The 13798-nt window shown below is 32.6% G+C and overlaps 1 protein-coding gene across 1 annotated transcript; it reads left to right on the top strand.

Annotated features, from left to right (window-relative positions):
• The first annotated feature begins 3083 nt into the window (after nt 1-3083).
• Nucleotides 3084-6805, top strand: LOC147790923 (uncharacterized). The gene is made up of 8 exons (XM_087127870.1): nt 3084-3471; nt 3533-3796; nt 3838-3984; nt 4168-4301; nt 4842-4902; nt 5301-5641; nt 5735-5882; nt 6483-6805. Exons 1-8 carry the CDS (start codon nt 3084-3086, stop codon nt 6803-6805), a joined length of 1806 nt encoding a protein of 601 aa, XP_086983996.1.
• The last annotated feature ends 6993 nt before the right edge of the window (nt 6806-13798 follow it).

Here is a 13798-nt window from a genome sequence, read left to right as displayed (position 1 = left end):
GTAAATAGGACATTATGCATGTTGCCCATGTGTTGTAGTTGTTGTTGTTGAGTATCTTGATTCTTCCCATGATTTAGAAATCACCCGTCATGTTGGTTATACCTCAGTAATATCAAATAAACTCTTTTGAGACAAGACTTGCAGAGTCATAGACTACCCACGATACAAAAGAAACTCACTCATTACTAATCTCAAGAAATCGTTTCTGATGAGAAAGATCAGACAGAACTGCAACGACAAAGCATACTAAGAATTCCAAGAGATCAGATAACCTACTCTAACATCGCTCTGATACCAGATTGTTGAACACAACTCCTTGTGTGGGAAATACTTTGCACACTTTGTTAAGACCAATAGAGAAGAGATTTACAAAACAATTTGTATAACTACTACTTTGTATTGCTTGGATATCTTGGGATGAAGGGGTATTTATAGTACATCTATTCCTAAAATTTCTCAATTTTTTTTTCTAAAATACCTAAATATTTTTCTAAATTTATTGATACCATCCTAAATCATTTTCTTAACATAAATATAGTCACTAAGACAATGGTTGGGTTTAACGGAGCTTTAACTCTATTGAGCTAGTTATGATATTTTAACCATATATACATGATAATTTTTTTATATTAATGTAGGTAAAAAATGGTACATAACTATATATTTCAAACAATATAACTACTAACATTATTGGTTTACCAAAAAAGAGTTTCAATAGGTTCAACGATACAAAATAGAGTTTCAATAGGTTCAACGATACAAAATTAGTAGGTGGTCTAGGTCCCGAGCTTAAACTCAATTTTTTTAATATAACTTATTTATTTTATTAACCGATCAAGATTAAAACATAAAAAAAATATTGAAAACTTAAACTCGAATTTTTTATAATATAATCTATTTATTTTATTAACGGTAGCTGTGGATCAAGATCAAAACATACACAAAAAAAAAAAAAAAAAAAAATAATAATAATAATAAATAATAATAATAATAAATAATAATAAAAATAATAAATAAATAAATATTGAAAATCTAAACCCGATTTTTTTACAATATAACTTATTTATTTTATTAGGTTTGATTAAGTATATGAAAAAAATAAATATTGGAAACCTAAACTCGAAAATCAAGTAACAATAGCGGGATAGCGAAAATTATAATATTATTTTTTATTTAATTTTGAGAGAGAGTAGAAAAATGTTTTGTTTCAAACAATGAACACATGTTTAATTTGGTTTAGTTCAATTACGATATTAACATCCTATTGGCCGAGTCTTGGCCTGGGCATATTATTAAGAGTTCATATATAAAATTAATTGTTTGTCTAATTTTTTTTTTATAATATAAAGTTTGATTAAAATTAAAGTTTAAGAAAAAAAATATTGAAAACTTAAACTTGAAAATCGAAAATCAAGTAACAATCACAGCGCCTGTTAGTAAAGGTAAGTAGAGTAAAATTCTTCTCATTAATAAAATTAAAATATACTCTAAATTGATTGCGAAAAATATAATAATTAATAAAAATTAGATTAAATAATTAGTAAAGGAGAAGAGATAAGAATATTATTTTTTGGGTTAAATTTTGAAAAAAAAGTGAGAAATTTGTATGGTGCAGAGCTTATATATAAAATTAATTATTTTTCTAAATTTTGTTTATAATATAACTTATCAAAATTAAAATTTAGAAAAGAAAAAAAAAATTAAAAATCTAATCTAAAATCATTTATTAAGGAAAATATAATAATAATAAAAAAAATTAGGTTATGTGAAAGAAAATGTTGTTAGGTACATGTATTGGTTAAAAAATTGATAGTATCCAATAGGAAGATGACAACCTAAAAGATAAGAAAGAAAATATTATTTTTTTAGTTTAATTTGAGAAGAGAGTAGAGAAAATGGACTTTTATAGAGAATGGTTTATCTATGCCTGTAAATAATTTTATGTCTAAATAAGATAGATATTTGAGTTGTATGATACAATTGATCTAGATGTTTCCAATAAACTTTTCCAATAAACTTTTCATCAAGTTTCTTGAGCTTTGCTCGATTTTCGGTCATGTGGTTACTCACTCCGTTGTCTAGGTACTACATGTTGATCTCCACTAAGTTTCTCTTCGTATCAAAGGGTTCGCCATAACCTTCTCTTTATTGAGTATCAACCAGTTGGATATTTCCTCGGCCAACATTAATGTGGACTCTTCATCCTCCAAGAACATGAGGTTTGCCTCCTCATTGCACTCCTTGTTGCGGCACTCTTTCGCATAATGCCCGTATTTTCCATACGAGTAATACTTGATCATACTCTTATCCTTTAAGGGTTGGCATTTTCATGGGTTTGTGAGGTATTGTCACGACCTCCTTTGCCACCACGTTCGCAGCCACGTTCATGACTACGTCCACGACCTTTGTTTTCTTTGTTATGGCTGCCACTTTCCCTCGTACTTGAAAAAGAAGAGTCATATGCTTCTTTCTTTTTCGTCAGTGTGAATGAGTCACTCCTCGTGTGTGAGTAAGAGGTATTTCTTCTCCTCTTTGTCTTCTTAGTCACGAAATCTCTCCTCCACCGCATTGTCTAATGAACAAATGCCGCTAACGATCGTCGTCAACTTCATGGAAAAAGTCATCTATTGACTCACCGTCCTTTGTGCAGATAGCCTCGAACTCACTCTTCAAGGTCAACACCTTTGTATCCTTGATGTTAAGGATAGTTGACCGTTCATTATAAGATATTTGCCTTACATTACGGGTTACCATATTTGCTCTCTTATTGCATTCATTTATTATTATTTTCTATTATTACTATTTCCATATTATTTGTAATTTACCATATTTCTATATCCTCTAAATGATTATAAATAAGAGAACTCTCACCCCCATTTAGGTGTGGTGATTTAGCAAACATTCACATGGTATCAGAGCCCTTTCGGTTTAACAACCCTGATCCTTTCTTCTCTATGGCTTCCGAATCTTCTTATCATCTTCTTCCTTTCAATACTCTAATCCATATGATCACCATGAAACTTTCTTCCTCCAATTATCTTCTTTGGAAAAGCCAACTTCTCCCTCTTCTTGAGAGTCAAGACATGCTGGGCTATGTCAATGGAACTATGGTTCCACCACCTCGCTTTGAACCAGAAACCTCTTCAACACTCAACCCCAAATATTTGGCATGGAGAGCAGCCGATCAACGACTTCTCTGTCTTCTGCTCTCCTCTCTCACTGAGAAAGCCATGGATGTTGTCGTTGGTCTCTCTACTGCACGTGATGTTTGGCTTGCGTTGGAAACTACGTTCAGCCATCAGTCGAAAGCTCGTGAACTGAGACTCAAGGATGACTTGCAGTTGATGAAACGTGGCACCAAACCTGTTGCTGAGTATGCCCGTGCCTTCAAAAAAATTTGTGACCAACTTCATGCCATTGGCAGACCGGTCGAGGACATTGATAAAGTGCACTGGTTCCTTCGTGGACTCGGCACCGAATTTTCAGCTTTTTCTACTGCTCAGATGGCTCACCTCTATCCCCTGTTTTGCAGATTTAGTCTCTAAAGCTGAAAGTTTTGAGTTGTTTCAACTCTTCCTTGAGTCCTCTAACTCCACTCCTACAGCATTCACAGTCACTAATCGTGGTCGCACCCATGGAAGTCACCCTGCTTTCTTTACCAACCAGCGAGGTCGTTCTTATTCTCACAAAAACAACTCTTTTAATCGAGGACGAACCCACTCAAGTCAAGGTCGTCGACCACCTCACTGCCAAATATGCCGCAAAGAGGGCCATTATGCTGACCATGCAACCAACGGTATGTTCGACCTAATTCTTCTCATGCTCACCTTGCTGAAGCCTTTAACACGTCATGTTCTATTGCTGGACCCGATGCTGCTGATTGGTTTCTGGACACTGGAGCTTCGGCCCATATGACTGCCGACCCATCTATTTTGGATCAGTCTAAAAATTACACGGGTAAGGACTCTGTGATTGTAGGAAACGGTGCATCCCTACCCATTACCCACACCGATACTCTTTCTCCTGTTCCAAATATTCACTTGTTAGATGTCTTGGTTGTCCCTCACCTCACTAAAAATCTTCTTTCCATAAGTAAATTAACGTCTGATTTTCCTCTCTCCGTTACATTTACTAATAATCTTATTACTATCCAGAATCGTCAAACAGGAAGGGTGGTGACAACCGGTAAAAGAGATGGAGGGCTATATGTGCTGGAGCGCGGCAACTCTGCTTTTATTTCAGCCCTTAGAAACAAATCTTTACGTGCTTCATATGAGTTATGGCATGCTTGTCTAGGTCATGTGAATCATTCTATTATTTCTTTTTTAAATAGAAAATGTCATCTTTCTCTTACGTCTTTATTGCCTTCTCCATCATTATGTAATACTTGTCAGCTTGCGAAAAGTCATCGATTGCCTTATTCCCGCAATGAACGTAGGTCGTCTCATGTGTTAGATCTTATTCATTGTGATCTTTGGGGTCCTTCTCCCGTCAAATCAAATTCGGGTTTCCTTTATTATGTTATTTTTATTGATGATTATTCTCGATTCACTTGGTTTTACCCTTTAAATTTTAAATCTGATTTTTTTGATATTTTTCTTCAATTTCAAAAATTTGTGGAAAATCAATATTCTTCTCGTATCAAGGTATTTCAAAGCGATGGTGGTACCGAATTTACTAGTACTTGTTTCAAAACTCATTTACGTAATTCTGGCATCCACCATCAACTCTCTTGTCCATATACACCTGCTCAAAATGGTCGTGCTGAGAGAAAACATCGTCATGTGACTGAGACTGGCTTGGCCCTTCTCTTTCACTCTCATCTTTCTTCTCGTTTTTAGGTTGACGCCTTCAGCACTGCAGCTTATATTATCAACCGGTTGCCTACTCCACTTCTTGGAGGTAAGTCACCCTTTGAACTCCTTTATGGCTACACTCCACATTATGACAATTTTCTTCCCTTTGGTTGTCGTGTTTATCCTTATTTGCGTGATTATATGCCTAACAAGCTTTCTCCCCGCACCATTCCTTGTATTTTTTTGGGTTATAGTCCTGCTCATAAAGGGTTTCGCTGTCTTGATCCCGCCACCACTAAGCTATATATCACCTGTCATGCTCAATTTGATGAAACTCACTTTCCTGCTATCCCTAGCTCCGAGACCCAACCTCTTTCCTCTATTCCTATTTCAAATTTCTTAGAACCACATTTTCATCATATTGATTCATCCCCCCTACCACTTCATCACCGCAAACTCCTCGATCCAGTTCATCCCCGTGTGATATTTGTTCTGACCTTGTAGATGAGTCTGTGCAGGTTGATACTTCTCTTGCAGGTTCCACTTTGCCACCCTCGACTTCTAATTCGACCTCTATTGAACCTCCTGTTGATTTCTCTTCTTTGGGCACTCATCCTATCATCACACGAGCCAAAGCTGGTATATTCAAGACTCGTCATCCAGCAAATCTTGGTATTTTGGGCTCATTTGAACTTCTTTCTGCTCTTCTTGCATCCACTGAGCCAAAAGGATTCAAATCTGCGGCTAAGAATCCTGCTTGGGAGGCTGCCATGGATGAAGAAATTCGAGCATTACAACAAAATGATACTTGGACTTTGGTTCCTCGCCCTGCCAACACCAACATGGTGGGCTCTAAATGAGTGTTTCGTATTAAATATTTGCCTGATGGCTCCGTCGAGCGTTTCAAGGCTCGTCTTGTTGCCAAAGGTTATAATCAGGTTCCTGGTCTTGACTACACTGACACTTTCAGTCCGGTTGTCAAAGCTACCATTGTCCGTGTTGTGCTTTCTATTGCAGTCACAAATAAATGGCCTCTTCGACAACTTGATGTCAAGAATGCTTTTCTCAATGGAACTCTTATTGAACGTGTTCATATGGAACAACCTCCTGGGTATATTGATCCTCGATTTCCCACTCATGTTTGTCTATTAAAGAAAGCCCTCTATGGTTTAAAGCAAGCTCCTCGTGCTTGGTTTCAGAGTTTTAGCTCATTTCTTCTCACACTTGGGTTTTCTTGCAGTTGTGCTGACACGTCCCTTTTTGTCTTTCATCAGCAATCTAACATTATCTATTTGCTTCTTTATGTTGATGACATTATTGTTACCGGCAACAACTCATCTCTTATTGATAGCTTTACTTGCAAGCTTCATTCTGAGTTTGCTACCAAAGATTTGGGTTCTCTCAGTTATTTTCTTGGTCTTGAAGCTTCACCCACTCCTGATGGTCTCTTTATTAGTCAGTTAAAATATGCTCGAGATATTCTTACTCGTGCTCAGTTGCTCGATAGCAAACCAGTTCACACTCCCATGGTTGTTTCTCAACACCTGACTGCTGATGGTTCTCCTTTCTCTGATCCTACTCTCTACAGATCTCTTGTTGGCGCCCTTCAGTACTTGACTATTACGCGTCCAGATATTGCCTATGTTGTCAATTCTGTCAGTCAATTCTTGCATCCCCCTACTGCAGATCACTTTCTTGCTGTCAAACGTATTCTTCGCTATGTCAAAGGAACACTCCACTTTGGTCTTACCTTTCGTCCATCCACTGTTCCTAGTACGCTAGTCGCTTATTCGGATGCTGACTGGGCTGGTTGTCCCGATACTCGTCGTTCTACATCCGGCTATTCTATTTATCTTGGTAACAATCTGGTTTCTTGGAGTGCCAAAAAGCAACCTACTGTCTCACGCTCCAGCTGTGAATCTAAGTATCGTGCTCTTGCCACAACCGCTGCTGAACTTCTTTGGGTTACGCATCTTTTGCATGACCTCAAGGTCCCTATTTCACAGTAGCCCTTACTCTTATTTGACAACAAAAGTGCTATTTTTTTGAGCTCTAATCCCGTTTCTCACAAGCGGGCCAAACATGTTGAACTAGATTATCATTTCCTTCGAGAACTTGTTATCGCTGGCAAACTTCGCACACAATATGTACCCTCTCATCTCTAAGTTGCTGACATCTTCACAAAGAGTATTTCTCGACCTCTCTTTGAATTTTTCAGATCCAAGCTTCACGTTCGTTCAAATCCGACGCTCAGCTTGCGGGGGGGTGTTAAGGATAGTTGACCGTTCATTATAAGGCAAATATCTAGATATTTGCCTTACATTACGGGTTACCATATTTGCCCTCTTATTAAAGGCAAATATATTGCATTCATTTATTATTCTTTCCTTTTATTACTATTTCCATATTATTTGTAATTTACCATTTTCTATATCATGTAAATGATTATAAATAATAGAACTCTCACCCCATTTAGGTGTGGTGATTCAGCAAACATTCACACTTGACACGTTCCACACCCACATTCATTGTTTGCAGCGTTTCCCACGCTGCCTTTGCCGAGTCCTTCTCTTCCAACATGAGGACACCTTTCGGGACTGCTTGGTAGATGGCGGCAAGAGCCATCCTGTCCTTACTCTCCTCAATTTCATCACCATGTTCAATGGCTTTCCACACACCCTGTGTAAGTGAACACACATTTTTATCAACCATGTTGCGTAGTTACTCTTCGTGAGTAATGGGTACTGGAGCGTTACACTCCCCACGCTCCAGCGACTTTGTATGGTGATGACATTTGTTTCGACATCCTGGGAGCTCTATACTAAATGTTGGATATGACCCACGATCAAAATATGTCGAAACAAATAAAAGAAGACTACTTGAAGGAGAGAGCTTTTAAATAGAATCATCCTCTGACGGGGTAGTTTCGCACTCGCCAACAATCTCCCAAAGATCATATCCTTGTAAATAGGACATCATGCATGTTGCCCACGTGTTGTAGTTGTTATTGTTGTGTTTCTTGATTCCTTCGACGATTTGAAAATCACCCATCATGTTGGCTATACATTAGTAATACCAAACAAGCTCTTTTGACACAAGACTTGTAGAGTCATAGACTACTCACGACATAAAAGAAACTCACTCACTACTAATCTCAAGAAATCGTTTCTGATGTCGAAGATCAGACAGAGCCGCAACCACATAACATACTAAGAATTCCAAGAGATCAGATAACCTACACTAACCTCGCTCTGATACCAGATTGTTTGAACACTATTGGCTTTTTCGCCTTAATCTCAAATTAATTAATTAATTGATGTTTTGATAATAACAAAACTACCTTTAATTATTAACAATTCTGAGTATTTTTGTCCACAGTGTAAGGTTAGGAATAACGATTTCAACGTCTTTTTTGGTTCACTCAAATTAGAGATAAAACGAAGAAGTTCCAGTCAAAACAAATACCCGACGTGATGATGTGGTGGCAAAATTGACATCATGTGATAAGATAAGGAATCAATACAAGGGGAATAAGATTCGGATTACCTTGTTGATCGAATATCTCAAGGCAAGAACACTTGTTTGAGATTCGAATCACTCCACAAGCAAGATCGATCATGTATAACTTGAATGATTCTTGTTGATCAAATATCTCAAGACAAGAACACTTGATTGAGATTCGAATCACTCCACAAGCAAGATTGATCATGTCGAGCTTGAATGATTCTACATGCAACCTAAACTACATAGAATTGCAAAGAAACTTAGCCATTGGCTAAAGAAAGCACAAATGCTTCTTTTACTATATTTTTCAAGCCTGCTTACGAATACAACATACATGGCTTTATATAGCCTCAAAATTAAACTATTAAAGGCATACCAAAAGTTGTAACATTCATATTTAATGACCATAATTAGCCATTATGTAAATGTAACGTAAATAAAAAGTCTTAAAATACAGTAACTCTAAATTATTCTAAATTGTAACCCACCCAAAATTTACAACAATCAAACATTCTTCTTCAATGTAGCATGAATTGAAACATCTTTTGATAATTTTGACAACCTTTTCTTCACATCTTCATTGAAGTATATTGTATGATTGATGTCTCTTGGTTCATATCATCATGGACCAATCAAATTCAAAATAAGATACCTGACGTGATGATATGGTGACAAAATTGATAATGTAGTGACAAAATTGACATCATGGACCAGCGGCAAAATTGACATCATAGACCAATCGAAATATGACATTTATAAATTTGGTAGAGCAACACATGAAGTTTTCAATTACATTTATAAAAGTTTTCGGTTACTTTTAAATGGAAACAAATTTTAAAGATTTCATTTAGTTTTCATAAGGATAATTATTTGAATTACAAAATCATTTCAAGATTTTATTTAAATTTATAAAACTTTTAATGTTACTCACCGTTTTCATTACCATTTTTTTTTTCATATTATTACATTTAAATATGTTATATATATATATATCTATATATATATATATAATAAAAATGAATTTAAAATCTTTTTAATATTTATTTAAAATAATATATATTTAAATGAAACATGTGGTCTATAATTTTTTACGATAAATTTAAAAATAAATAAATATTATTTTTCGTGGTCCACGTTTCGGTTTACGTTTGAGTGGTCCGTATCAATTCCTATTTTTACAACTTGATCGCTATTTAAACTCATCACCTCTTCATATTTTTCAAAACACAACACACATAACATTTGTTTACTCGATCTAATTTTTTTTTTAAAAAGCTTACATTGTTGCTCTCTAGAAAGCTCCCAATTCTATATATATATATATATATATATATATATATTTTTTTTTTTTTTTTTTTCTTATTCGTGATTGAGATGTCTATTATCTAGTGTTGTGGTGTTTTTTTTTTTCTTATTCCCGATAGAGATGTCTATTATTTAGAGTGTTGTGGTGTGTTTCTATAAGATTTCAGACAATTGTACCGATTTGATCCTGAATCGTGGAAAGGATTGAGTTTGCTCTTGAACTCGTAAAAAGAGCTGTGTACCGGTTTGATCATGAACCGTGGAAAGGATTGAGTTTGCTCTTGCACTCGTAAAAAGAGCGGTGTAGCGGTTGGGCTCTGATCCGAGGAAAGAGTCAAAAGTTATATTCAAATTTTCAAGAGGTGCTTGGGGAGTGAGGTAGGTCAAGTTTGACCGAACCACTATAAAACTACGGTGTTATATTTTCTAACCCCTTCCTATTTAAATTCTAAATTTTAAATTTGGATGTTATAAGTTTTATTGTTATTCAAAAAATCCTATTTAAATTCTAAATTTTAAATTTGGATGTTATAAGTTAAATTTGGATGTTATAAGTTTTATTGTTATTCAAAAAAATAATTTAATAATTACATTGTTGGATCGATACGACAACCCTCACAACCCAGAGGGGTGAATAGGGTTTGAACAATGTAATTATTAATTTTTTTTTTCTAATAACAATAAAACTTATACATAACTTAAAATTTAGAATTTAAAATAGGAAAACTTATACATAACTTAAAATTTTATAGTAGTTCAGTCAAACTCGACCTATCAAACCGGTACACCGCTCTTTTTACGAGTTCAAGAGCAAACTCAATCCTTTCCACGACTCAGGATCAAACCAGTACAACACACCACAACACTGAAGTAATAGACATCTACAACACACCACAACACTGAACACTATGAAGTAATAGACTCTCTAAGGAATAAGATAAAAAAAATAGAATTAGAAGCTTGGAGAGGAATAAGATAAAAAAAATAGAATTAGAAGCTTGGAGAGGAATAAGATAAAAAAAATAGAATTAGAAGCTTGGAGAGGAATAAGATAAAAAAAATAGAATTAGAAGCTTGGAGAGGAATAAGATAAAAAAAATAGAATTAGAAGCTTCCCGAGAGCAACAATATGAAGTAATAGGCTTTTTTTTTTAGGAATAAGATAAAACACTTTTTTTTTTTTTTTCTTTTTTTGAGGAATAAGATAAAACACTTTTTTTTTTTTTTCTCTAATGAATAAGATAAACAACACTTTTTCTTTTCTCTAATGAATAAGATAAACAACACTTTTTCTTTTCTCTAATGAATAAGATAAACGACTCTTTTTTTTTTCTCTAATGAATAAGATAAACGACTTTTTTTTTTCTCTAATGAATAAGATAAACGACTCTTTTTTTTTTCTCTAATGAATAAGATAAACGACTCTGAATAAGATAAACGACTCTTTTTTTTTCTCTAATGAATAAGATAAACGACTCTGAATAAGATAAACGACTCTTTTTTTTTTCTCTAATGAATAAGATAAACGACTCTGAATAAGATAAACGATTTTTTTTTTCTCTAATGAATAAGATAAACGACTCTGAATAAGATAAACGACTTTTTTTTTTCTCTAATGAATAAGATAAAAACTCTTTTTTTTTTCTCGAATGAATAAGATAAAAACTCTTTTTTTTTTCTCGAATGAATAAGATAAACAATTTTTTTTTTGTTTAAGATAAACAACTCTTTTTTTTTTTTTTTTTCTGATAAACAACTCTTTTTTTTTCAGTAAGATAAACAACTTTTTTTTTTCTCTAATGAATAAGATAAAAACTCTTTTTTTTTTTTTCTTGAATAAGATAACTCTTCTTTTTTTTTCTCTAATGAATAAGATAACATTTTTTTTTTTCTCTAATGAATAAGATAAAAACTCTTTTTTTTTTTCTCTAATGAATAAGATAAAAACTTTTTTTTTCTCTAATGAATAAGATAAAAACTCTTTTTTTTTTTCTCTAATGAATAAGATAAAACTCTTTTTTTTTAATGAATAAGATTAAAAATAATAGAATTGGAAGTTTGGAGAGAGCAATAATGGAGCTTTTTTTAAAAAAAAATTAGATCGAGGAAACAAATGTTCTGTGTGTTGTGGTGTGAAAAATATTGATGAGTTTAAATAGCGGACCATTAAAATGTGACCACGAAAAATAATATTTATTTATTTTTAAATTTATCGTAAAAAATTATAGACTAATGTTTCATTTAAATATATATATATATATATATATATATATATATATATATATATATATATATATATATATATATATATAAATGTAATAAATAAAAAAATGTTAATAAAAAGTGTGAGTAACATTTTTAAAAATAGTTAAAAGTTTTATAAATCTAAATAAAATCTTATAATTGAAATGAATTTGTAATAATTTTGTAACAATTGGGAGAGATTTACAAAACACTCTAGAAATCATTTTTCTAAATTTATTCCTAAATCATTTTACTAAATTTATTATTAAAATCCTAATTTTGTAAATATAGTGTCTGTTGAATCCTAATCTCTCCTATAATGATTGGGCTTAACTAGGCTAGTGATAATATTCCTTGCATTATAATCTATATAAAAGATACATAACTCAATATTCCAAACAATATAGCTACTAACATTATTCGTTTACCAAAAAAAAGTTTCAATTTTAACTATACAATATTTTTTATTTAATATAACTTTTTTATTTTATTAAGGATCAAGATTAAAACATTAAAAAAAATATATATTCAAAACCTAAACTCGAATTTTTTTTATAATATAATCTATTTATTTTATTAACTGTTGCGCTTGATCACGATCAAAACATAAATAAATAAATAAAATAAATATTGAAAATCTAAACTCCAATTTTTTTATAATATAATTTATTTATTTTATTAACGGTTTGATTAAGTATATGAAAAAATAAATATTGGAAATCTAAACTTCGATGGGTTCTCTGTCCCTACGAGAATGGAGCTACATAAGTTTTGAGAATTCAAGAGAAGATCACGGGAAGATGAGCCGTTTATCATCACGATAGGTGTCCAATGATGTATGCAGTTGAAGCATTCGAACAGACCGGTAGATTCCTACCTGACGCGATCAATTCGATTAGGCACTCGCCATCTATTTTCATTGTTTAACTCTTTGACAACACAAAAAAAACCATTGTTCAACTCTTTGACAACATGAAAAAACCGAAAATCAAGGAACAACCAACACCGGAATAGTAAGAGCTAAATTTCTAGTAAATGTAAGTAAAATTAAATTCTTTTAATTAATAAGATATAGTTAAAGAGGTTATGTAAAATATAATTATGGAAAATACTGAATCAACGAGTAGAAGGATGAGGATGGTGGTGATGGGAAAGTGATTCAAAATGTTGTTACTTACCAACGAAAATTATAGTATTATTCTTTATTTAATTATGAGAGAAAGTAAAAAATGTTCTTTTTCAAACAATGAAAACATGTTTAATTACGATAATAATATCTTCTATCGGTCTGGCCTAATCTGTTATGCATCGAGTTCATATATATATATAAAATAATTTTTTTTATAATATAACCGTGATTAAAATTAAAGTTTACTACAAAAAATAAATATTGAAAATTTAAATTAAAAAATCGAAAATCAAGTAACAACCACGGCGGCCGGTAACAGAGTTATTGAAGAGCTAAAATTTCTAACCATCTAAGTAAGTAAAATTTTTTAATTAATAAAATATAGTTTAAATTGGTTGTGAAAAATATAATGATAATAAAAAATATTAGATCATTAAAACTTATCAAGAAAATGGATAAAGGGATGGAAGTTATGGAAAAGTAAAATTGTTATAATTTAAACCATTTTTAGAGAAAATATAATAATAATAAAAGAGAGGTTATGTGAAAGAAAAATGTTGTTAGGTAAATGTATTTATAGTATATAAAGATATAAAAGAATATTATTTTTTTTTTGGTTTAATTGGAAGAAAAAAAAAAAAGAGAGAAAGATGGACTTTTATAGACTATGGGTTTCTCTACCGAGCCGGTAAATAATTGTCTGTCAAGTTGCATAGCTACAATTGATCTCTCGCAAAACTTCACGTTTCCAACGAGCTTCTCATCAAGTTCCTTGAACTTTGCTCGCTCTCTGGTCATGTGGTAACTCGCTCCGTTGTCT

Source organism: Cucurbita pepo, chromosome 10, assembly GCF_057944985.1.
Source record: "Cucurbita pepo subsp. pepo isolate OVF chromosome 10, ASM5794498v1, whole genome shotgun sequence".
NCBI classification, from domain to species: domain Eukaryota; kingdom Viridiplantae; phylum Streptophyta; class Magnoliopsida; order Cucurbitales; family Cucurbitaceae; genus Cucurbita; species Cucurbita pepo.
The sequence above is the reverse complement of the archived record's forward strand: the minus strand, read 5'-3'. Positions and strand labels throughout refer to the sequence as shown.